General features: G+C 42.3%; 1 protein-coding gene across 1 annotated transcript in view; it reads left to right on the forward strand.

Annotated features, from left to right (window-relative positions):
* Window positions 1-27,263, forward strand: part of COL6A5 (collagen type VI alpha 5 chain) — a 79,216-nt gene that overhangs the window by 376 nt on the left and 51,577 nt on the right. The window contains 9 exon segments of the mRNA XM_034994554.1: window positions 1,208-1,807; window positions 6,691-7,311; window positions 12,761-13,321; window positions 16,545-17,099; window positions 19,355-19,930; window positions 22,248-22,823; window positions 24,538-24,878; window positions 24,992-25,073; window positions 26,967-27,109. Of these exon segments, the coding sequence (XP_034850445.1) occupies window positions 1,208-1,807; window positions 6,691-7,311; window positions 12,761-13,321; window positions 16,545-17,099; window positions 19,355-19,930; window positions 22,248-22,823; window positions 24,538-24,878; window positions 24,992-25,073; window positions 26,967-27,109 (4,055 nt within the window).

A 27,263-nucleotide genomic window follows, 5' to 3' on the forward strand; every position in this document is an offset into this window, starting at 1 on the left:
GAATAGAGTCGACTCATTTGTTTTGTAGGTCAGTCTGCATCCTAGGATTTCCTGATAAACTTCTGAGTTACTTGGAGAGAGAGAGAGCAATTGTTAGGCATTTACTAGCACATCACTAATTTTCAGCATGGAGGTGGCCAGCTGCTAAAGTGGATGCTGGTGGTGCCTCCCTTGGGCCCAGACTCTCTTCATCAGGCTGGTATACTGCTCGCCCCCCACCCTACCTCCGGACCCAGCTGCTGTGAATATTGCCTGTAACAGCTAACAGACATGGCCCACTTTCTCAGGAGACTTGCTCTTGGCTCTTCTAGAGTCAGCTAATGCAGGAGATTGTGCCCATAGCCCTCCACTCCTTCCTGCAATTCCTAGGGATGGTCTGCAGCCAGTGACTGACTGAGAGAAGAGTATAACAAACTGGCCCTCTTGCCTCAGAGAGTGACATGCTCCAGAGTCCTCTCAGATCAGGCAAATATGGTGCTTTGCTCCTCTCCTACTTCCCTTATCCTGCTTCCCCTCAGTGAAGCCCCTGCCCCCCTAGTCCCTGTCTTAGATCTGCTTCTAAACTCTCCAACCCGACACCTGCTTACCTGATATGGTTTCTAAAAGTTACTCTTTTGGGGGCGCCTGGGTGGCTCAGTTGGTTAAGCAACTGCCTTCGGCTCAAGTCATGATCCTGGAGTCCCGGGATCGAGTCCTGGGATCGAGTCCCGCATTGGGCTCCCTGCTCGGCAGGGAGTCTGCTTCTCCCTCTGACCCTCCTCCCTCTCATGCTCTCTGTCTCTCGTTCTCTCTCTCTCAAATAAATAAATAAAATCTTAAAAAAAAAAAAAGTTACTCTTTTTTTTTTTTCTAAAAGTTACTCTTAATCCACAGACCACTTGGGGGGCTTTCTTGTTTATTCTTTAGTATATTATCGGAATTTGGGGTTCCACAACCAAAAAAAAAAAAAAAGAAAGGAAAAAAAAGTCTCTGGTATAGAGTTGAGAAAGAAAAAAATTATTGCTTCATTTTACAAAAGTCCTCTTGTTTGATATTTTCACAAAAACCAGTACAGTTTCTTCTGTTTGACCTCCAGAAGACATTTTCCTTGGGATTCTGAGTTACTCTTAACCGAGGACATAATCTCAGATGAGTATTGTGGTCTCAAATGTAAAGGCTGAACCAATCAATCACCTTGTTTAGGTTTGTTGTCATTTTATTTTGATAGGGCCGGGCCCTGAGTATGCAGATGTCGTGTTTCTGGTGGACAGCTCTGATCACCTGGGAACTAAGTCCTTCCCGCTTGTGAAAGCATTCATCAACAAAATGATCAGCAGTCTGCCCATAGCGGCCCACAAGTACCGCGTGGCCCTGGGCCAGTACAGCGACCAGCTCCACAGTGAGTTCCAGCTGAGCACCTTCAAGAGCGGGAACCCCATGCTGAACCACCTCAAGAAGAACTTCAGCTTCACTGGCGGCTCCCTGAGGATCGGCAACGCTCTCCGGGAGGCCCACAGGACCTACTTCTCTGCACCGGCCAGCAGGAGGGACAGGAAGCAGTTTCCCCCGATTCTGGTGGTCCTGGCTTCTGCGGAGTCTGAGGATGATGTGGAAGAGGCCTCCAAGGCCCTGCGGGAAGACGGGGTGAGGATCGTCTCTGTGGGGCTGCAGGATGCTTCTGAGGAGGAACTGAAGGCCATGGCCACCGCTCAGTTCCATGTCAAGCTCCGGTCGGTCAGGGACCTCAGCGCGTTTTCCCAAAACATGACACAGATCATCAAGGAAGCCACCCAGTACAGGGATGGAGCCGCCCCTCCTGATATAGAAGGTAAGGAAGGCCTGGGTCCCATGTAGGCAGCTCTGCGCCTTCCACCCTCATCTCCTGCAGCTTGAATCCTAGTTTTGGCGATTCGCCACACTGAAGTCCTGGACATTTCTACACTTTCCTGTCAATTCCAACTGCCGTGTCTGCTTGTGTCTTTTCTCTGACGGGCATCCTCTTGCACTCCTTTGTCTTCTTACAGCTTGGATGACTCCTGACATCATTTAAATCTCAGCCCTATAGTCTTATCCTGTTGGAAGGCTTTCCTTTCAAATTTCTTCTGTGTGCCTCACAGTTCCCTGTGCATGCTTGGTGACAGAGGCACCTCCCAGAGTGAATGATTACTCCTTTCTGTTATGGTCCCCTCCACCAATGAACTGGTGGCATGTTGAGGGCAGAAGTGGGCACTTACATGTACCTATGTATTCTTCAGGCCTACACAGCGCCTGACAATGAGCTAGCATTCTATTTCTTTCCTTTTTTTTTTTTTTAAAGATTTTATTTATTTATTTGACAGAGAGAGACACAGCAAGAGAGGGAACACAAGCAGGGGGAGTGGGAGAGGGGGAAGCAGGCTCCCTGTGGAACAGGGAGCCCGATGCGGGGATCAATCCCAGGACCCTGAGATCATGACCTGAGCCGAAGGCAGACGCTTAACGACTGAGCCACCCAGGCGCCCTAGCATTCTATTTCTTAATGAGCGAATAAATGGAAGTCTTACAGATGAAGAAAGAAGTTCCGAGTCTGTTCTCTGGCCCTCACAGTCCTGGCTTGGTGTGAGGCCCGTGGTGAATGCTCCATAAATGCTTGTCAGCTAATACAGAGTGACACTAAATGGGAAGGATAACTTTCAGATGAGACCAGGCAGAGAGGAGTACGCCCTTGGTTGTACAGTAGAGCCACAGTGGGCTACGGTCTTGAGCCCTCCATCTGCTGTGTTGGCTTATCCCCTCCTGCACTGTTTCTTTCTCCTTACACATGAAATCTCTCTAATGAGTGTCAGGACCTGCTAAAGCCAGGAGTTTGACTCATTCCCCCTCTCAGTTATGCAATCATTTTGTGCTTGAATTTTCTACATTTAAGACCCATTTTTCTCCCCACATTTTAACATTTTTGATATTAGGATGTGTCTTGCAATAATGCTATTTTTTTTTCAATTTCTAAGAGCTGCCATTAAATAATAGCATACTTGACAGTAGACTGGATCTTCAAACTGAATATTGGAAATATTTCTGACAAGCTTATGGGTATGAACGAGACCCATGAATAGCTCAAATTGAACTGACTGAGCACCCTTTCTTGTATAATGTAGCACCTTAGCTATCACATCCCCCAACATAAAATTTTCCCCAACTTATTTTCTGAGAGCCACCAAGAGTTTCTCATGTGGCAGCACAGGCCCTTCCTCTCAGGCTCCATCATCCACGGTGATGCCTGTTGTGTGCACAGCTGCTTGAGAGCAACACCTTACTTCGGTTACTGCAGCTGGTTTCCCTTGGGGGATGCTATTTCTCGGCTGTATCTCTAAGCAGCCACCCATCAGAGCCCCCAGGTGCCACATCCGCCTTCCCATCAGCCTCTGGACATCCCTGTTTTTCACACAGAAATGTAAAAGACCTCCTTCTCATCCGCTTGCCTTCTTGATCCCCTAGGCCAAAAGGAGGAATACTTATGACCCCATGACTTACAATGTCTCACGTGAAAAATGCTTTATTATGTCTTAAGTGAGTGCTCCATGGAGACCTCAAAACAGAAGACTCTTGAGTACAAGTAGTTTACTTGGCAGGTGATCCCAGACAGCATTAGGAAGGAATGGGTAAACTGAGACCGGAAGCTGCCCATGCAGTGTTGATGATCAGGCAGGCAGAACCGGCCAGTGCACAGCTCCAGAGAGGCACTCAGTAAGTGTGCCATACTCATGAGAGGCTCCTACCATTCTCTCCAGAGTAAGGTAGAAAGAGTTCCTGGCAAAATGGATTTTCTTGGCTGCCTCTGCACTCAGTTGGTAATGATGGGCCATTCTGAGCAGGTACTATCTAGTTCTAAGACTCAAGGAAGCCACCTGGTGTGGTACAAAGTGCTCTGAACACAAGGTCAGAAGACCCAGACACTGCCACTAGCTGGCTGTGTGAACTTGGGGAATTGATGTCATCTCTCTGAGGCTTGCATCAGCATCCTCATTTGTAAGTGGTGGGAGCTGGGATGACCTTGAAACTTCCTTTCTGCCCCACCGTTACTGATTCCATGGCTATAGCTATGGCCTGGTTTTTTAGTAGGACCAGTTCAGGCCTTAATAACATATAGATACTAACATATCATAATAAAATAAAATTTAAAAAAATTTTAAAAATAAATAAATAACATATAGATTCCCTGAATAATAGGAAGTTTATTTCCCTTTAGCATTATAGGGCTGCTGATCAAGGTGACCAGCTGTCTCTCCTCTATTCAGATACTTGGGTTGGTGGTGGCTCTTCTATTTTCACGTATGACTTCTAAGGTGCCCTGGGAACTGTGACTTCTGAGGTGCCCTGGGGATTGTTGTACAGCTGGTGGGTGGGGAAAAAAGATGAAAGATCACTCATGGGAGGGTTTTGTGGAATAAGCTTGGAAGAGACACACATTAGTTTTGCTTACATTTCATTATCCAGATTTTAGTCCCATGGCCACACCTAGCTGCAAGTGAGGCTGGGAAGTCATGTCTAGCTCTATGCCCAAGAAGAGGAAATGGGTTTTACTGAGTGTTTACAAGGTTCTACCACAGTTAGTGTTGCTCCTGAGGCACCAGGAAATCCCTTTCCTTCCACTCTCCTGATCTCTCACTCCTGCTGCCTTGGAGAAATAGCAAGTTCGTATGATTTATGTTCTTTTTCTTTCAGAGAAGAAACCCTCCTGTAACCCTCCACTCTGGGGACCTGGGAGATCCTTCAACTGTATAGGTGGCTGCTTAGTCTGTGCTCTGAGGGACAGTAGGATTTTACCACCTTCTTAGAGGGTTCTGTGTGCTGGTTGTGCTTCTCACCTAATTTACTTCACAACAATATAGTACAACAAGGTTTTGCTTGATGGGATACTATCCTTGCCTTTAGAGGTTAAGAGTAAGAACTTCAGAGTCAGTGAGGTCTAGATTCAGACTCTGGCTTGGCTGCTAATGGCCTTGAATAAGTTATTTAACCTCTGAGCTTCAGTTTCCTTACCTATAACGTGAGGATAGTAGTACCTACCTTGATATGGGTGAGATGGCTTGTATGGCATTGGGCACACCATTTACTGTTATTCATAGTAATAGCTATTTGCAAATAAATACTAACCCGAGTAGGTCATGCTGGGAGTTTGTTTTAGCTAACTGCGTGGGGGTGAAGAGCACATTGATAGATTTATGAGAATTATTTTTAATTTGAGTTCTCACTAGGCACCAGGTACTGGAGGGATAGAGATAAATAAGACATATCTTCTGGTTTCTAGAGCTCATAATCCTAATGGGTAGCTGTTGGCAAGACTGAGCTTATCTCTTGGCTAAGCTTTCCACAGATATCATTCCTCCACCTGTGCCTGGAGTAGGCATTTTCTGTACATACGGTGTACTGTTCCCTGAATTCCAGAGTTATACAACCAATTGCATACCTGGCATCTTCAATAATATCCCAAACTTAGCATGACTGAAATGGAACTCTTGAATCCCCCTTGCAACTTGTTCTTTCTACTGTCTTCCCTGTCTTGGAAAAAGATACCACCAATATCCACTCAGTTGTTCATGCCAAAAACCTATTTTTCACCACTTCCTCTTTGTCTCTTAACACTAGCATCCAATTTATCATCAGGCCCCTCTCTGTTCTACCTTTAATTCATGTATCAAAACTACCCTGTTGTTTCATCTTACCTGCTATTATCCTTGTCCAAGAAACATGATATCTTTCCTGGACTAGGGCAATTGTTTCTTAATGGATATCCCTGAATTTGTTATCTCTCCTCAGCAACTGGGATGATATTTTAAAGATTGTGCGACTTAGGAGCTGCTTCTCTCTGGCCTCATCCATCGTTGTTCCCCTCACACACTGTCACCAGCCACTCTGGTCTTCTTGCTTGTTCCCACCTCCTCCTGTTCCTTCTGCCAGAATTCCTCTTCCTTCAGAACACGTGGCTGAATCCTTCTCTTCGTACCTCAGCCCAAATGCAATCCTCTTAGAGAGGCCTTCCCTGACTTCTTTTTATCTCACATGAGTTAGTCCTCATCCCACCTCCCCAGAATAATAACTCAGTTGACTTACTTGTTTTAGTTCCTTGTGAGCACTGAAATAATATAATCTAATTATCTGTCCTCCCCATAGAATGTGAGCTTCCTGAGGTCAAAGATATTTCTGTTAACCCATCCCTGCCTAGCACTTGAGAATGGTGGTGGACATGGAGGTGGTGATGGTGGTAGATATGGTGGTCGTGGTGATGGTGGTGGTTGGTGGTAGTGATGGTGGTTGGGAGTTGTTGGTAGTGGTGGAAGTATAGGTGGTGGTTGGTTGTTGATGTTTGGGGTGATAGTAGAAGTGGATGTGGGGGCACTGGTGGGTGGTGCTGGGGTTGTCATACTGGTGGTGATGGTGATTATGAAGATCATGATGGTGGTGGTGGTGGGGAATGATAGAAAAGTTGGTAAGAAGCATTTTTCAGAGAAAAGGAACATTATTGCAAAGACTCTGCAGTCAGTGACCCTGTAAGTCCTGTTCAGAACTTCTATCTGTTGTTTATTAAAAGAAAACAGTGCTAACTACATCTGTCATGACTACCTCTATTTTCACTAATGCCTTTTGACAATCTGTAAAGTGCCTTCCTCACTCTGGGCCAGTGGTTTGTACTAATCCTCATGCTTTTTTTTCTCTCCATATTTCCCTTCCCAGTGGCCTGTCGGAAAGATTCATTAGCTGACGTCATGTTCCTAGTGGATGAGTCAGTTGGCACCAGACAAAACTTAAGGAACCTGCAGAATTTCCTGAGGAACATTGCCACCTCCATGGATGTGAGGTACAGCTGCACACGCCTTGGACTTATGAGTTACAGTGATAGAGCCAAGACTATTTCCTTTCTAAATTCAAGCACAACCCAGTATGAATTTGAGGAGCAAATCCAGAAGCTTTTTGTCCAGGCTGGGAAATCCAATGCTGGGGCTGCCATTGAGAAGATGAGGCTAGAAGCCTTCTCAGAGTCAAGTGGCAGCAGAAGGGCCCAGGGAGTGCCTCAGATCGCAGTCTTGGTCACTCACAGACCATCAACTGATGAAGTGCGCGATGTCGCAATACAACTTCGGCTGCAGGATGTGACTGTATTTGGTGTGAACACCCAAGGGGCTAACAACACCCAGTTAGAAGAAATAGTGTCTTACCCTCCGAGACAAATGGCTTCCATGCTCAAGTCCTATGCAGACTTGGAAGCTTATAGTAAAAACTTCCAGAAAAAGCTCCACAATGAAATTTGGTCCCAGATTTCTACTCATGCTGAGCAAATGGACCTTGACAGAACAGGTAAGTTTAAAAAAAAAAAAAAAAAAAAAAAAACCTTTTCTTATTATAAAAGTACTATGAGTAGTGGCCTAGAGTAGGGGCAGGAGTGAGGACTGACTGTAATGCATGAGGGAACTTTGGTAGTTAGGGAAATAGTCTAAGACTAGATTTTGGTTTTGGTTGCAGAACTTTATAAATTTACTAAAAATAATCAAATGATTACAAAGGGTGAATTTTTCAGTGTGTAAATCATACCTCAATAAAATGTAAAAAAGTAATATGTGTTAATTATAAAATAGTTTAATAATATTGATGAACGTGAAGAAAATAAAATCATTTATAATCCTGTCAGATAAAACCATTTTTAACATTTATTTCTCATGTCTTTTGGTTTCTTCTCTCTCCCTATTACTTATGTACACACACACACACACACATTTTATTTTTATTTATTTATTTACTTAGGAGGGGGAGGGACAGAGGGACAGGGCAAAAGAGAATCGTAAGCAGTCTCCACATCCAATGTGGAGCCTGACTCAGGGTTCGGTCTCATGACCCTGAGCTCATGGCCTGAGCTGAAATCAAGAGTTGAAAGCTTAACCTGCTGAGCCACCCAGGTGCCCACATACACATTTTTAAAAGATGGTATAGCATTGGACGTCTTAGTTCTGTCCAACAGAACTTTCTGTGATTAAATGTTCTCCATCGGCGCTGTCCAGTAAGGCAGTCACTAGCCACATGTGACTATTGAGCACTTGAAATGTGACTAGTGTAACTGAGGATCTGAATTTTATTTAATTTTTCTGAATTATAAATATAATTTTAATTCAATTTAGTTTTGATAGCCACATGTAGCTGATGGCTATTGTATCATACAGTGCAGGAATATATAGTTGGGTAATTTGTATCAGTTACAATTACATTTGGGTGTGACCAATAGAAATAAAAACAGCAGTTAACCATGAGGATGAAACTATTTTTTCTGTTTCACAAATAAGTCCTAAGGTAGACAGAGCTGGTGTGGTGTACCAGTGTCCAGTCTCTTTCTACATTATTTTTGTTGCCATTTGTGGTTTTTATTCCCAGGATCATAGTCCAAGATAATTGCTCCCAGCATCACATTCATATGCAACAAGCAAGAATGATAAAAAAAAGAAGGAAGTAGGCAGGCTTCCACCTTTTTTTTCAAAGATATTCCCAGAAATGACACATATCATTTCTGTTTACATCCCAGTGGCCAGAACTTAGTCACATGTCACACCTTGGTAAAAATGGGAGCTGGAAAATGTAGTCTTTATTTAGGGCTGCCAGTACCTTGGTAAAAACTGGGGGTTTAATTAGTGTATTATAGGAGACAGTAATATTGGGGATAACCAGTATTATCGTCCTTACCCACTTTTCTGTCAACCTTGTATCATGAACTTTCATCCATTTCCTTAAATATTATTTTGCAACATTCTTTTTAAGTTGGCAATAAAATTCCATGGTATGAATGGAATATAATTTGTTTAACATATCCTAAACTGTTGGATACATAGGTCGTTACACATATTTTTCCCTTCTAAACATCTTGGATAATATCATCCTTGCACCTATATCTTTATGCACATGAGTATTTTTGCACTTCTTGATCTTTTCTATTATGTTTGTCTTCCATCATTCTAGTGAAGATATCCTAGTTAAGATGCACTGTGAATCTGCTATAGTTTTACCAAGCTCTTTTCAAAGGTACATATCAAGAGTTACTTGATGTGACTTTGTGTTTACCTAATTCTGAGATACCTGTTGTCTTCGTACATTTCCTTTGTGTATAAAATGCTTCTGAACAATTGGAACTGGAATTTGGCAGAACTCACATGGAAAAGAATTGTAATCTTCCAATGGTATTAAAGGCCAAGTTTAATATTATTTATTTATTTTTTTATTTTTATTTTTAAAGATTTTTATTTATTTATTTATTGGAGAGTGAGCGAGAGAGAAACAGCATGAGAGAGGAGAGGGTTAGAGGGAGAAGCAGGCTCCCCACTGAGCTGGGAGCCCGATGTGGGACTCGATCCCAGGACCCTAGGATCATGACCTGAGCCGAAGGCAGTCGCTTAACCAACTGAGCCACCCAGGCGCCCTAAAGACCAAGTTTAAACTCAGACCAGTCGGTTGAAGGTTTAAGAATTCATCCTGGGCCAGCCCTGGATTTTCTGTGGCGTATACATTACACACAGGAGCAAGAAACAAGTCCTCTGTTCCCTCCTGAGTGACCTGTGGGGGAATTCCCTGAGGGGCAGCCACCTTGGTCTAGTACCAGCTATTAGGGTACAGGAGGGATGTGTAGTATGGTCTCTTTGGAGAGTTTACAATCATGTGACAAACAAATTATTATTTTCATTATAGAAATTCTAAATGGGAAGTTAGGGGACCAAGGCTAGGGGCAAGGGCCATCCAAGGGGGATAGCTATTCTTTTTTTTTTTTTTTTTTTTTTTCATGTTAATTGTCGGGGTTTTTTTATTTTTTTTTCTCAGATTTTTTTTTTTATTCTTATGTTAATCCCCATACATTAGGGGGATAGCTATTCTTCATAAGGCTTCGGTAGGTGGCTTTTTATTAATTCAGTGGCTCTCAAAAATTGGTACCTGACTCAGGTTGGGTTACTCAGAAGTAGATGCCAGAGAAGGCTTTGTGTGAAATTGATATATTAGAAAATATGCCCAGGGAAAACTGAAGATTGGTACTAAAGTGAGGGTTGGGACCAGGAAGGGAAGGATGATAAGCCAAGTCCCATGGAGGTTCAATTCTACAGGGCCATTCTAGAGACAGTGTAGGTTAAGCCTTAGAATTGTCCCAGTCAGGGGGCAGCGTATCTAGAGAATTTATATTCCAGCACATGAGAGAATGTACATTTCCAGGTACTTCTTCAAGCCCCAGGCAAAGAAGGTTCTAGCATACTGAGTGCAGCCTACCCACAAGCAGACACAGGTGTGAGCCCTTAGAATGAGAGTGTTAGGAGCCAATGGGCACAGAAATGGTAGAGTTTGAGGGGATACAGGCTAAGTGCCAACAGTATCTGCTGCAAACTTATCAGAGTTTCCTGGGGAGTTTATCACTAATTCATTGGCCCAAGCCCTCCCCAAAACCTAATGAATCAGTCTCAAAGTAGGGCCTGGGCACTTGCATTTTAGTAAGATCCCTTATAAACTCCTCTTAGTGATGTTTGAGAACCTTGGACTTAGTGAATTTGCCATGGTCTAGAGTATGATGGCCAGCTTTGTAGTTTCAGAATGGTCAAACACAGAGAACCAATCTATATTGACTTAGTCACTGTAGCCACCACATCTGTCACAGAGTAGGTAGCCAGTTTTTTAAATCAGATTTCATTAAATCAAGGAGAGATTCACATTAATCAAACCAAGAGACTGATGTGCAGAAAAAGAGTGGCAGTTATATTTATGACGAGGACTATCACTGCCCAGGGGCCTGGACATACATGTCCTCTGAGAAGTACATTTTCTCCCTATAGGCATGCATACTGAGAAACTAAATTGAAATCAAGATATTGCTGGAGGTTGCAGAATCAGAGCAATGGAATTCGTTTTATGATTGAAATGTCTAGTATCATTCAATTGGGTAATTTAAAGTCAAAATATACATCTCTCTCTCTCTCTCTCTATCTCTGCATAACCATATAGGTGAGACCTTTGGGCCAGGCGACACATTTTTCTTCAACATTGTCCAAATATTTTGTGATGATGGCAATGTTCTGTATTTACACTGTTGAATATGATAGTCACTAGCTGCATGGGGATGTTAATCATTTGAAATGTAGCTAGTGCAACTAAGGAGCTGATTTTTGAATTTTATTGAATTTTAAGTAGTTTAAATTTACCTTTTAATAGCAACAGATGACTAGTGGCTAGTATATTGGACAGCACAGCTCTAGGTGGGCTAGGTGTTATGGCCTTGGTTACCCACTGTGACTCACATTTTTTTTCTCCTTCATTGCTGACCACCACTGTATTTATTCTGAAAAACCCCTGATTCTTCCTCATTAGGTAAATACATCAATCCATTCTGGTTGCTATTAAGTTTTGCTGGCCTGAGATTAATCCTATCTTTTGCAGATAACTGCTTAGCTTTGCCCTAATATTTTATGTATTGATTTCATAGTTTAAGTCTCAGGTCCCAACTTATTTCCAGTATTTCTGATTTCATAAAGACCAACTCCCCATAGCCTGAAGTAGTGTCAATAGCTACAAGTTGCCAAAAAGCTGTCAAGAAAGCAAATATTGTGAAATGACTAAATTATCTTGTATTTTAAGATCTTTTCACAGACTCAACCAGATAATTACACTAATAACCTAAATTTTAAAAGTATGCTCTTTCTCCTACCCAGTTTCAGTAATTGATAGAGTTGTAAATAGACAATTATTAAAGCATGTTTTCATAGAATCTACTTAACAAAGGAAGGAACACTGAGATCTCTTTTATTTAAAATTTTTATGTTGAAATCTTGTGATGTACCAGGTGTACTAGGTGGAAACAGAGAAGGAGGCAGTTTCTGCCCTCGTGGGGCTGACACTCTGTGGCAGGAAGCAGTCTGTGCTCATGAACAAATGAATAAGATAACTTCCAAAAGTATGGGTATCATAGAGACAACAGAGAAAATAAGGTAATAGGGTAGGCAATGACTGATGTGTTTTAGCTAGAGGGGAAGAGAGGGCCTTTTTGAAGAACTGGCATTTGAGTTGGCATATCCATGATGAGATAAGAAGGAACCGGCTATGTGAATATTTAGGGGGAAGAATATTCCGGAAGAGAGAAGGGCAAGTGCAAAAGCCTTGAGGCACTTTCAAAGTACGGAGAGCAGCCCAGCATGGTTGGAGCACAGTGAGTAAGATGAAGAATTGCTGGAAGTAGGGTCCGAGAGAAAAGCAGGGAGAAAGTGGAGGCCAGTTTTTTATTTTTAAATTCTAAATGCAGTGATAAACCACTTAAGTAGAAGAGTAATACGATCTGGTTCTAGTTTTAAATATAGGGTTCTAGTTGCTCCGGGAAGAAGAAGTTACCGGGGAACTAAGAGCAGTAGGTCTTCTCCTCCGTTCCATTTCTCAAGAAATGATAAGGCATAGACTGTCCACAAAGTCACGTGTCAATACTAGAAAAACAATTTAACTTGCAGCCTGGAGACTTGGGAATCTGGTCCTTCCTTTTAATTAACTGGCTGTGTGACCTGAGACAAAGAAGCACTGGGCATCACTCTGTTTCAATGATAGGATCATTGTTGTGAATTTCAAAGGAGAAAATGGGCATGAACAGGTTTGATGAAGTAGACAGACTCTGTGCAAATGATGAAGAGTTCTCATTCTCTAGAACCTTCAGGGTCTCATGTTCCTCTATAAACCCTCTTGCAAAGTTCTCCCCAGAGTCTCTGTAATTAACAAAGAATGCATTTTCCACTTTTTTTTTTTTTTTTTGCAGGCTGTCTAGATACAAAAGAGGCTGATATCTATTTCCTCATTGATGGCTCAACCAGCATACAGAGAATACACTTTGAGCAAATCAAGGAATTTATGTTGGCTGTGACAGGAATGTTCAGCATTGGCCCAGACCAAGTCCAAGTTGGAGCTGTGCAGTATTCACATAAGATGAGAGTGGAGATTTATATCAGTGACAGTTCTAATGATGTGAACTTAAGAAATGCTATTTTGAACATTGAGCAACTCCAAGGCAACACCCATACTGGGGAGGCCCTGGATTTCATGCTGTCAAGAATAAAAGAGGATAGGAAGCATAGGACACGCAAGGTTCCCTGTTACCTCATTGTGCTGACTGATGGGAGGTCCACAGATGAAGTCCTGGAGCCTGCTGAGAGATTAAGGGCTGAGCAAGTCACCATTTATGCAGTTGGCATTGGGGAGGCTAACAAAGCACAACTCCAACAAATTGCTGGGGAAAAAGAAAGGGTTAGCTTTGGGCAGAACTTTGATTCTTTAAGAAGCATAAAAAATGAAGTTGTTCACAGAATTTGCACTGAAAAAGGTAAGCAAAACAAAAAAGGCTTTAGTCTCTGTACTGCATTAGGTACTTTGGGCAGACTAATAGCTGGGCTGAGACAAGAAGTGATGTGACCAGTTGTATGGTTAACATTTTGCTAACTTCCTTTATCACCAGGGAGGGATTCAGCCCCTTTAAACTAATTGCCAATATTGGAAAATCCCTCTGTAGGCAGATGCCCTGAGGCCATCTTGAAAGTCGTAAGTAGGAAGGTTGCTGAGAATACTGTGGCCTTGACAAAGCCCACTGGTGTGGTGTGTAAGAGACTCTATTCTGTGTGTGCACATGTGTGCGTGTATGTGAGTGTGTATGTGCATGCGCTAATTAAAGCAGATGAGCACAGTGGAAAGAAAATGGGCTCTTGCTTTAGGATCCAACTCACTTTCCTACCTGACCTTCAAACTTCCTCATCTATTAAGCAAGGGTAACACCTACATCATAGAATCCTTATAGGTTTAGCATAATACACATCAACCATCATTTCTCTATTATGAATGCATATCTAGTACACATATAACAATTGCTTATTTTTATTTGTAACAGAAACACATATTTGCATTTTCATTCTGACTAAAAATCATGTAACAAAAGTTAGGAAGAACAATTTGCAAATTCCTCTACCTGATTGTGATTTCTTTTATTAGTAATAGCCACTTACTAATTAAAGATGATATGTGCTGATTGCTAGTATTAGCATATCATGTTAATTTATTGGTTAAGATAAAGGATGCTGGAGTCAATGAGTCAAAGTTCAAACCCCAACCTTATTAGCTGTGGACCTTGAACAGGTTATATACTGTCTACCTGCCTTCATCCCTGTGTGCAGGCCTCTAGTGAAGCTTGAAGGTGATAATGCATGTGGAACACTTAAAATAATGCACGTGGGCACATAGTAACTGCCACATAAAAAGGAGCTATTGTAGAAGTTGGCTAATGTATTCACTGATGAGAAAAGTAAAAGAATTTTCACTTATTTGAACTTACAAAAGTGAAAAGGTTTTGGGATTTTCTGAGTCACTAAAATAAAAAAATAGATAAACAATGCAACTAATGAATTGTTGAACATTACATCAAAAACTAATGATGTACTATATGTTGGCTAACTGAACATAATTAAAAAAGGGCAAAAAACAACAACAAAAAAAAACAAAAAAGAAAAATGGATAAGCAAATAAGTGGAGCTCACAGCAAAATCCCAAATCACAATATTGTTCATTATTCTCCCCGTTATGGACAGTAGTTGGGTCTAGAAAAAGTACAAGAGTTAAAGTTCCCCAACGTTTCCTGGGGTTGATGCAAAGAAAAGTAAAAGGGTTCCAGGAAACAGAAAATAGATTGTATCTCAGTCTTTCAAGGGAGACAGGCCTGGGCCAATGTGAGGAGGTGCAGTACATCCCCTGTGGGTCAGGTAGTTGCAGGGCAGGTGCCTGAGCACTGGCACACCTGAGAGGAGACAAGCTATGGATAAGGAAATGAGCCATAAGATGGCGAACAGAGGCAGGGAAATGAAGGAACCAAAGCCCGAGGACCTAGAAAAACACTGACTAGTCTCAGAGCAGATGCACATGGAGTGAGACACAGTGTATTTATTGTTTAGGGGGCAAGAAAAGGGGCTGTAACAAAAAGACCCCAAACTACACAATGAAGGGTATTATTTCTCTTTTGTATAATGGTCCAGGGTGAGTAGTGGAGGTCTAGCAGAGAGGCTATTCCGTGCTCAACACATAGCTCCCATCTTAGGTCAAAAGTGAAGCTCTGGTTCTCTTCACCTTGCATTTGTGGAAAGGGAGAAAGGGCCATATGAGCCCACCACACTCAATTGTTTTAATGTTAAGATCCAGAAGTGGGCAAGTCACTTCTGCTCATATCTATTGACCAAAACTTAGTCACAGGCCCATGTGTAGCTTCAAGGAAGGCTAGGAAATACGGCCTTTTCCTGGGCAATCATCTGTCTAGTTGAAACTATATCGACATGGAAGGATGGGAGACCAGATATTAGAGGACGGGAAGCAGTCTTGTCACAAACATATAAGGAGGTAGACCTTGTGAGTACTAAACCACATGTAAAAGTCTACTCCTTTCCATATGTTTCACGGAAGGGAGGCTTCCACACTTCACAGCAGTGGGGCCTTGCCAAGGCCACAAAGATATTTAGTGACCTCTCTATTGATGACTTTCAAGATGGCCCCAGGCAGCTTGGGTCTTAAATGGTGGTTTTAATGTTCCCTGGTGGGCCTTACATAAATTATTAAAAAATAATAAGCATTGTTTTATTCTTCTTTGACTAATGCTAATTGTTTATTTTCAAATAGTATAGGATAGACTCTGTGAGTGTTGAGGGAAGGACTACTAAGAGAATGGCAGTGACAGCAGGTAGACCAAAGGGATAAAACTAAGGAGATACATGCTAACGACAATATATTTACATATTATATATATAGAGAGAGATAGATGTACTCACACATACCTGTACAATGAATTAGTAAACTGGATTTTTTCTATGGCTTATAGAAATTGGTCTTCAATGTGTACATCCATGTACATACACATACATATGTATACAAAAATATGTCCATTTCCAGTCAGTAGCATTTCTACAAATTTTATATATAAATAAAGGAATAGTCTATGCTGAATGGATATGTGCTTACTAATGCACTTATTATCTCTAGTAAAAGTTTCTCATCCCAATTTTTAATATTGATTTATAATGTTTATCAAATCACTTTAAAATATCCAAGAAAATAATGGCATATAAAGATTGCTTAGAATTTTGTGTTTCTACATTATACATAAAACCCTGAAATATAAGTCCCATGAGTGTAGGGAATTGATTGCTTTTTCTTGGATTCCTTTTTTTGATCATCATTGCATCCTTTAACACGTAACCTGATACTTGGCATTTCATACACCTCAAGAATTATGAATAAATGAGTTACAGATAAATGAATGATGCATAAATGAATATATGCTTTGGAAGTTGCATTTTCTCTTTAAAACTTCTTGGATTCAGTGGATTTCTGATTCAGGGTTATAGTCAGCAGGCCTCTACCCACAGCAGCAGATAAAATTTTCAAATGCGGTAGCAGGTGCTTGAGTTAATTTCTGATGTTTTCTGACTAATGCATTTATTTCTGTCTTAGTGTTTCTCTATATTCTGAAAATCATGTCAACCTGCCTCATTTCTGGTCTTTCTGACAACATGCAGGATGTGAAGACATGAAGGCTGACATCATGTTTCTGGTGGACAGTTCTGGCAGTATAGGACATGAAAATTTTGGAAAAATGAAAACCTTCATGAAAAACCTACTAGCTAAGATTCAGATTGGTCCAAACAGAACTCATATTGGTGTCATTCAGTTCAGTGATAAAACTCAGGAAGAGTTCCAGCTTAATAAATACTTTACACAGAACGAAATTTCTGATTCAATAGACAGAATGTCTCTCATCAACAAAAACACTTTGACCGGAAATGCACTCACTTCTGTAGATCAATACTTCACCCCTGCCAAGGGGGGCCGTGTTAGGGTCAAAAAGTTTCTTATCCTCATCACGGATGGAGAAGCACAAGATTCTGTGAGAGAGCCTGCTAAATTTCTTCGGGACAAAGGTGTGGTCATCTTCTCTGTGGGGGTGTTTGGCGCCAAGAGGACGCAGCTGGAGGAGATCAGTGGGGATGGCAACCTGGTCTTCCATGTTGAGAACTTTGATGATCTAAAGGCAATAGAAAACAAACTCATTTTTCGTGTATGTGCTCTCCATGGTAAGTGACACTGTTATCCTTCAGGACTCCGGGATGTTAGCTGTTGACTTCATAGGGTGAACAGTGGGTTGTACCATGGGCTTGAACTCTATCTGGACTTTGGTGTTAAGTTTTGGTCTTATTTATGTTGTATTAAAACACCTGTGACCTCCAGGGATATTCCAGTTTAACAATCTTGTCAGCCAGTTTGGCAACAGAGTAGTCTGGCTGTGAAGACTTCAAATCTATTGCAAAAAGTTCTCAGAATTTTCCATTGAACTTCCAACTCTTCACTACCTGCATACCTAGATTTTCCAGAAGAAATTTTTAATCCCAAATGATTCCCCAGAATTGTTTCTTGCCTACCTGCAATCATTGTCAAGTAGTAAATAACTAGAAATACAAATTCATCTTCCTTTTAGTTAAATCAAATCCAATATCCTAAGCATACCCTCCCCCCCAAAATCCTCTTTTTTAAAATTTTTTTAATAAAGATTTTATTTATTTATTTATTGGAGAGAGAGAGAGAGAGAGAGAGAGAGAGAAACAGCATGAGAGGGGATAGGGTCAGAGGGAGAAGCAGGCTCCCCGCCGAGCCGGGAGCCCGATGCGGCACTCGATCCCAGGACCCCGGGATCATGACCTGAGCCAAAGGCAGTCGCTTAACCAACTGAGCCACCCAGGCGCCCCCAAAAAATCCTCTTTATTTTAAAGATATAGTGTGTATTTTCATTCCTTCACCTTATTTTTCTCCACCTCTATCAGTGAGGTATTTTACATTTGCCTGTTCATGTATCTATCCCTTTGGAAAATTTTAATTTGTTACTTTTTAAAAATGATTGCTCAGGATCATTTTTATCTCACACAAACTGTAGTTCTTTTCAGATTGTGTCAAGCAAATCTTTAGTTTGAGTCCATCAACTTTAATAGCTCTTGGATAAGAACTTGCTATAAATCCACACATAAGACTAAAAACACTTGTGCTTTTAAACCTACCACGGACCGTTCTCTGTGTTTTGGATACAACTAAGAGAAAACATTGAAGTGTTGGTAAATTTGTTGTATGTTGTTCCCCTGGCAACATAGAGACTTCCCTTGGACTATATTATTCAGAATTCTGTGTGAGAAATTTTTATGAAGTTAACAAACAAAATGTCTTAGTGTAAACTCTGAGTTTTAGGCAGTGGCACTGCAATTTCTCTCATAACAGCTTAGTGTAAATGGCAATGATCCTCAAACTCTGGGTAATGTTGAGACATTCTAAGACAGGTTGGCCTTAAGGCCACATCCCCACCTTTGAAATCAACGGAGCTCTTACTGGTATTTCTTCATTTTGATAAACATAATGTTTATGGAGCATAAGATGAAATTTCAGCTGACTCACACATCAAATCGACTCATAAACATCAAGTCATGTCATTGCCCCAGGTTCCTACGGATTTAGTATGGGCTCATCCATAGCATCTTAGACTTGAGAATTTGAGACCTCATTGCCAGAAATAAGGATTGGAGTTACCATATGCAGGTAGAAAATGGAGAAAGCGAAACTGTGGAAGGCATGTGGTTAAGTTACATGGGGAAGAGGGAAGGGAAAGAGGGGAGAGAAACCCCACCCTTTGGAGACCTATCCAGAGTACTCACTTGACTTCCAATGTAGAGGAGATCTTGGGGCTGCGGGGAAGTGATAGGGCCTTAGCTCTCCCAACTACTTGGGGCCTTTCTGGGTTCTAATTCAGGAGGTGAGGGGAAGGAGTACAAATGAATGCAGAGAGGCATGGTGCACATGGGACAGTTTGTCTAGCAGAAGCTGAAAAGACAGCTGGCACCAGAGGGAGTAGGACAAAAATCCCAGCTGATACAGAGAGCCTCTGTGCTCTTTAAAATGGCGGGCCAGTTTGGCAAACATCAGTCATATCTCACCATTATATTGATATTGAACTACCTTCTGATGTTTCCATTCAGTTGAAAGTCTGCCTAGCAAAACACATCACATGTCCTAATGAAATATAGCAGAACAGAGTGGTGTGGCTTAAGAACCACCCATTGCAGAGTCATTGTCAAGTACAATGTCTGCGAAATCATGATCTGGGCAAGTTGTACATCACTGAGCCTCAGTTTCTTACTCCATAAAATGGCAACAGCCACCTCTAACAAGTGAGATGCAGTGTCTGGCACATAGAAGGTTCATGGCAGAGGTTAGTTTTTTCTCCCTTCTCAGTTGTCTGTGTAGAATACACTGCAGAAAGATTGTGATGCCTGTTTTCTTCTTCTTTCAGATTGTAAAAATATTAAAGTGTTGGACATCGTGTTTGTGCTGGATCATTCAGGCAGCATAAACACACAAGAGCAAGAAAGCATGATGGATCTAACTATCCATTTGGTGAAGAAAGCAGATGTTGGCAGCGACCGAGTTCGGATTGGAGCTCTCAAATACTCGGACTATCCTGAGGTTCTTTTCCACCTTAGGAAATACTCAAACAGATCCACAGTCATTGAGCACCTGAGGAGGCGCAGGAACACCGGAGGGAGTACCTTTACTGCCAGGGCTCTAGATTACACAAACATAATGTTCACGGAGGAATATGGCAGCCGCATCCAGCAAAACGTGAAGCAGATGCTGATCATCATCACCGATGGGGTGTCCCATGACCGCAATCTGCTCAATGAGACAGCACTGAAATTAAGAAACAAAGGCATTGATATCTACGCAGTGGGTGTAGGACAGGCCGACCAACTTGAACTTGAGGCTATGGCAGGGAGTAAAAGCAATACATTCCATGTAGATAATTTCAACAAACTGAAAGATATTTACCTGCCTCTACAAGAAGGAATGTGTAGCAATGCACGTGAGCGTAAGTTGTGATTTTCAGATCATATTCACCTTACCCCATTTCAGGACCTCTTGTGCCATTCCATTAATGGTCTCAATGCAACCACTGAGCACCAGTTGCAGGCCAGACTCAGGGTTGCCTAATTTGACAGGTAGACTTTTGTCTTCAAAGATCTAGGGCTGTCTAAATGGGATTATAGGCATTATCTAGGGCCATAGGAAGTTGAAGTAGTCTAATGTGCTTTTCTAGATGAGGGCCACTAATACAGACGGAAGGATATGGTAGTTCAATATGGAGTAGTGGAGGGACCTAAGCTGATTCTATAAGATACCACTGGGGTAGGGTAGGCTGCAGGTATCACACTTGAGGAAAGTGTAAGATTTGCCACCTGAGCTCAAAGTGAGCAACGAATTCATCTCCTTGGTTTCAGATACTAGATGATGGTATTATCTTTAAACAAAAACTGTGACTTTTCCCAAGGCAGCAGGACCTTCTCAATTCTGCCTGTTCTAGCCTGCCCCTAGACTCCCACCCTGAAATTTGGTCTCCTTGCCCTTAGTCTTGCCATCTTGCATTCCATTCTGAACACTGAGTGATCTTCCTAACACACACTGGACTATTCATTCTCTGCTTACAGTTTACAATTTCTGAATTCCTGAGTTCCATCTAGCCTTGCCCACATCTGTTGCCGCTCCCCACTTCACAATCTCTCCTGTCAATCTGAAATACCTCTGTAGCTTTGTACACAGCATTCTATCCACCATGAACACACCAGCCCATATTCCCTCACTACATCTAGTTTGTCTGTCATGTTTCAACATTTTTTTGCCAGTTTCCTGACCCAATACCTGACAGTGATCCCAGTGTGTCTCCCAGATTCTGCACCTTCTATTTCTCCTGGTGGTAGCACTGGACACATATTTGCTATTCCTTTATCTTTATCTGTCACAAAACTGACTTCCTTGGGCAGGCTTGGCCTCCTGTTTATCATTGGGTCCCCACCAAATCTAGTACACCACCAGGACTATAGTCTTTTCCTACAAAGATGGAGTCTGTTTTATTCTCATCTCCCATGTCTACCTTTTGGAAGCAGATACTGAGGCAGAGTCTAGGATGCCTGGTGTTTATTAGGGATCCACACCTTGTGAAGGAAAGTGGGAAAGTAGGATGGGCAGAAGAAGTTGCACAGTGAGGCATGTTTGACAAAGCTCCAAACCTGGCAAAGAGCTCTGGAGCATGTATTGCCCATTGGTGTTGTCCAGCGTCAGACTAAGATGACTGGGTGGTTATGTCCCCTTCCCACTTAGTCCCCAGATGTGGGCTGCCCTGGGAAGGGCACGGTCTTTTGCAAGACATCTCTCTGCAGTGAGGCTGACCCTGAAGGAGCTGACTGCCAGAGGCCCCCTGTTGACCACACTCCCACAGCTGGGCAGCAAATCCTTCCTCAAAGATCTATATGGGCAGTCCATCTTTGTGTCTACCAGACTACCCTTAGAAAGAACTGTGTGGCAGCTGGCATTCTTTTGTCTCAATTGTTTTTAGTAATCACTTTAGTGCTGCCCCTGTTCCAGCCATTGCATTTGATTGTAAGTGAGGGTAGAATATTATCCCTGGGTTATGGGACATTTCACATTGGATTTCAGAGAGATGATCCTTTGCCCCGTTTACTAACCATTAGCATTTGTCCCATTACATTTTAATATTTGGGTTATGATATTATAAAAAACTGCAGTAGAAAAAAATACTGGATTTAAAGATAAAAAGAATGAGGCAGTCCAGGTACCCGCTCCACTGTATAGCAATTGTGTATTCTTAAGCAAATTACTTAACCTCTGAATTCCATTTCTGTATCTATAAAATTATATTAATTCCTCATAATATGGTCATGAATATTAACAGTTATTGTATGCCAAAAACATTTTTAAAATGGTAATTCTCAACACAAATGGTAGTATTAATAGTAACAGGAATACTGACCATAGTACCATTACCTTGACTTGGGTGAACCTTCCAATTTGGGTGTGTCGAAGGGATTTCTAGCCTTTGCAATTACTTTTTAATGAACATATTCAAACTATTCAAAGTTCTTTCTCTAAGCAACTTTCAGTGTCTTTTCAAATGAATCACTTAAATATTAAAATTTGAAACAAAGTCTATTATCTTTCTCCTTCACACTATTTTTCCTCCTTGAGGGCCAATCGGTGATTCTCTCTTCTATTAACTTATCTCAATTTGCTACTAATGTGGGGATTTAGTAAAGCAATTGAAGAATTCGAGGAAGGGGAAAATTTAGACTAATTCATGAGGAAAATAATTGTTTTGTTTTTCCAAATTGCAGCGTGTGACATTCAAGAAGCTGATGTGGTTTTCTTTTGTGATGGCTCTGACATGGTCTCCCACTCAGAGTTTGTTACCATGACAACTTTCGTGTCAGACTTAATTGATAATTTTAACATTCAGAACCAGAGAATAAAAATTGGGTTGGCTCAATTTGGGAGTGGCTTCCAAAAAATTGTCCAGTTGAAAAACTCTCTGACTATACCGGAGTTGAAGACTCAAATTCAAACCGTCACCAAGAGCAAGGGGTTTCCGCGAATTGGCCAGGCCCTTAAAAAAGTGAAGGTCATGTTTGATCCATCTTCTGGTGGGAGAAGAAACGCTGGTGTCCCTCAAACTTTGGTTGTTATCACATCCAGGGATCCCTACTATGATGTGGCAGATGAAGTGAAAATCCTGAGAAACCTCGGAATTTGTGTCCTGGTTTTGGGCATAGGAGATGTTCATAAGGAACAACTTCTGCCAATAACAGGAAATTCTGAAAAAATAATCACCCTCCAAGACTTTAATAAATTAATGACTGAGGATGTGAAAAAAAGAATGGTTCGTGAAATCTGCCAGAGCTGCGGGAAAACCAGTAAGTGCTCCCCTTGGTCTTTTTTGTTTTTGATTTAATTGCCACCTTCCTGGGGCTTCATTTCCCCAAGGCGTCCGGGGGCTGGCTCTAGTTGAACGTATTTTTCGAATAGGGTGCAGTGAGAATAGACCTCTCCTCTGTTTCCAGGAAGGTTGGGATCAGCCATTCTTGCTCAGAGATGAGGAAAAGGGTGCAGAGGCTGGAGGAGGTCCTGGGTTGTGTCCTCTGGTCAGCCCTGTCCCCTCACTGCAAGCCAGGCTTTGTGCCCCTCTTACCACTGAAAGTCAGTCTCCTATTTCTGCCCCCTGCACTTGTGGCAGGCCTAGAATAATGCCTTGTGTCCAGTGGGAAGTAAGTAAAACAGACATTGGCTGGTTGGCAGCTTTACTATTTTAACTTTTTTAAACCATTTTGTAAGGGACTTGGTGTTCCTGTGTGTGTCTCTGTGTGTGTCTGTTTGAGCCTATGTGTGGGCATATTTTCTTCTTCTTTTAATGATGGCATTTGTATAATCACAATTAGTAAAGATTTGAATTTGTCCTTAGTGATTATTTGATTCCCAGAGGTCATGAACACCAATGGCTGCAAAGGCCAGGAGGGTAATGTAAGTGAGTCAAGCGGGCAGGGAGGGAAGGAAATGAAGGGACAGCAATGAGCCATCTGATGGGAGGCCAAAATTCACTCCAGCTGAGAGTCACTGTGTGGGGGATTTAGGTTCTGTACATTTGGGCTAGGAGTTGGGAGGACAGCACCTCAGGATATAACATTTTGTGGAATTTGTACAACGTGCAGAAATTCCTTGGCGTGCTTCTGTTCCTAGAGTTATGGCTGAAACCACTTCTTTCACAAAATGGGTTGGTCTTTCCAAGCTCTCCAGATCTTCTACACCCCATTTGGGATGCTCGGCTGAAAGCAGATTACAGTGGTAGAAAAGGCCCTGGCACCAGAATCCGATGCTCTCGTGTAGTAGCAGCAACCTCCAGGAATCATGATTTCCTCCCGTGTAAAATGAGCAACGAACGGGGCTGGGTCAGAAGTGACCAAATGGCGACTTGCAGCTGAGTTGTGTTAGTCCTGTCTGGTGTTGACAACTTGTTAAAATTAGTTGACAGCTTTTACAAACTGAAGGTTTCACAGGAAAAATGAAGATTTCAGGCTCTCCTTGGAAAAATCAGGCAATCTCACCACACTGGGCCCCTTCTCCCGCATGGCTACTCTCAGCGGGAGTTGAGCAGTGAACAGATGGGTCGTTGTTCTCCGTTCATTCTCTTTGCTCCCGGCCCATCTAACTCCTTTACATTATCCACTTGGCCTTCATAGCCATTTGTGTTTGTGACCTCTGAATTAAATAATCTTTAAGGATATTTCAAATATTTAATATGTTATGATTATATGAATCATAATATGTCATCATTAAAAGAAGAAAATATGCATGTGCACACACGCACACACATTCACACACACAGCCAGCCACTGAAAATGAGGCTAAACCATGATTGGAACTTGAACTAGCTATTGGAACTTGAAATATCTGAAAGAGGAGAGAGGAAATACCTGTGCTGATCAAGCAGTCAATATCTTCTTTCTTGAACACTGGATACTGGGATCCTCTAGCCCTGGGCCATGCCATGACTGCTCTTCTTTTTTCTGCCTGGTCAGCTCTTCCTTGCTCCTGTCTACTCATTAATCCAGCCTCATTTCCCTTGGTCTCCAGATTGCTTTATGGACATAGTGGTCGGGTTTGACATTTCCACTCACCTGCTGGGGCAGCCGCTGTTCCATGGCCACCCCCGGCTGAGATCCTACCTCCCAGGCATCTTAGAGGACATCACCTCCATCAGGAGGGTCAGCTGTGGAGCAGGCACAGAGGTGCAGGTGAATGTGGCCTTCAAGGTGAACAATGACCAAGAATTCCCTGCCAAGTTCCAAATCTACCGGAAAGCAATATTTGACAGCCTGCTGCAAGTCACTGTCGATGGACCAACTCATCTGAATGCACAGTTCCTGCAGTCGCTGTGGGATACATTTAAGGATAGATCTAAATCCCAAGGACAGGTACTCATGTCACATTCAATCTCTCATCTCCACATTCTTTCATTTGTTTCTTCCTCCCCAATTATATATTTCATTTTCACATCATTCCATCCTCTGCTTTTCTCTTCCTCTAGGTGCTACTCATTTTTTCAGATGGTCTTGGGGGTGAAAGTGAGATAATGCTTGAAGATCAATCGGCCAGGCTCAGAGAAGCAGGTACTGAGTTGCAAATTTAAGTGGTGAAGCATAGAATGTGCTAACAAGTCCCTTCTTACTCAGGTGTTGTAGATCTTGGGATCTGTCTGGCCACTGGTAGCAGATGCTGTTGATGCCTCCCCAAACCCTGTTGACAACTTGTATGCTCATCCCCCAAATGCTGCAAATGCCATGGCCAAGTACTTATATCTGTGCCCTTCTACAGTCATGTGTCCTTGACTGACCTGAACCATTACCTAGAAGTAAGGGTGGGTTTATACCATGTCCCACCTGGAAATGGAAGGGGATAAAATAAAAATAAATTAAAAAAATAGAAAATAGAAAATCAATATAGGGATAAAAACCTTAGCACCCTTGCCTCAAGTGGGTCAACTCTGATACAGTTTACACCCCAGAGTCCTTCATGAATCATACCAAGTTGAAGATTTTACTGAGACACATTCTTGCTTACAACTTTCCCCTCCCTTTCCTCCACCTCTTTCTCCCTCAATAAACCACGTACATACAAATTCCTCTCTTAGATTCTGCTTCCAGGGCTCCTGACCTAGGACACTCCCTACTGTTTCTGGTTATCCATGTGAAAGATAGCCACATAGATCTTGAAAAGCACTTCTTAGTACATATATCCCCAATCTATGTCATAGTTTCAGACTGAACTGGGAGCTAAATGCAAAAGTTGAGAGTCTTATACAGTGACACGAGGCTCCACTGATTGTCAGATGGGGTGCATTATTTGAGACCTCCTGGGTGTGGACTCACACTGGCCTCTGGGGTTTAATGTCCATGAGCAACCTCCCTAGAGGCCACAAAATTTCCTGCTTGATTGCTGGGTTGTATCATTCTCCTTTCCCACTGTTCTGGGCACATCACATTCCTCAGTACAGCCTCTGGTTCTTTACAGGGTCTGGCTCCGCTCCCCACTCTGGCCTTCCCTCACTCCCCACACTCAGCGTCTTAGGCACACAGAGCCATCCCCTTCTTCCTCCAGCACACCTCACGCCTCAGTCCCCCAGGCCTCCATTCCTGGCATACACTTTTCTTCTACCTAGAACTCTCCCCATCTCAGCTCCTCCCCAGTCCTTCTCCTGTCTCTGGTTCTCTGCCTTGACCAGCTTCCATTCATCCTTCAGGATCAGCATAGACATCAGTTCTTCCCAGAAACCTACAACTTTCTAAGGCTAAGTTGGGAGCTTCTCCTTTAGGCTTTCAAAGCACCCTGCCATTCCCTCTCAGGACATTTACCACTACACAGAGCAGCCATCTGATTCCTGTCCACCTTTTCCATTGGACTGGACTTCTGTGAAGGGACAGAGTGTGCCTGTCCTATTCATCTTGTGTCCCTGGTATAATGATTAATACATAATAGGCTTCTAATAAGCAAAGATTTGTTTAATGAAAGTTGGGTAGAGTAAATGAGCTAATGAGTGAATTAATGAGTGAGTGAATGAATGAATGAATAAATGGAGTCCTGGCTATGGCCAGGAGTTCACCCTGGGCTTTCCTCAGGCTCGTAGGGCTTGGGCCCCCAGGGGTGTTTGGCTATGGAGATGACTCTGAGAACTATTATTAATTTACATTCAGAAAAATTCAGAAAACCTCTGAAGATGAACAATGCCCTTTCTTAAAAATTGCTTTCAAATACCCAAGAATTGAATCAAAACTTGGTGGTGAAGCATTAAACAGTTTTCTGCTAGTGTTTTTCTGTCGGGTTTGAAGCCTGAACAAGCAAGCAAGCCTGTTGGGTTCCTCATAGATCAAGAGTCCTACTTCTTATGTTTCCTTTTCCCTTTTCTGGTTCTCTGAACATCACTCATCGAGTAGAAATACAATGGGCTTTTCTTCTCTTTCACGTGCAACCCCTTTGGTTTTGAATCTCTTATGTTTACTGACTAGGACTTGATGCTCTGCTGGTGGTGTCCCTAAACACGACTGCCCACGATGAGTTTTCCAGCTTTGAATTTGGAAAGGGATTTGATTACAGGACTCACCTGACCATTGGCATGAGAGAACTGGGCAAGATGCTGTCACAGTACCTGGTGAGCTGTGGAGCAGAAATGTAGTTATTCAAAAGGCCATCGGAATGAAATTGGAGTTTTGATGAGTATTTCTAGAGACTGCCTTGCTTGCCCCACTAAATGAAGTGCATGGTCTTTAGTAGAAGAAAAAGTATGAAAGACCAGAGCAGTGTAT

Source organism: Mirounga leonina, unplaced genomic scaffold (assembly GCF_011800145.1).
Source record: "Mirounga leonina isolate KUSES-001 unplaced genomic scaffold, KU_Mleo_1.0 Mir_115, whole genome shotgun sequence".
Lineage (NCBI taxonomy): Eukaryota > Metazoa > Chordata > Mammalia > Carnivora > Phocidae > Mirounga > Mirounga leonina.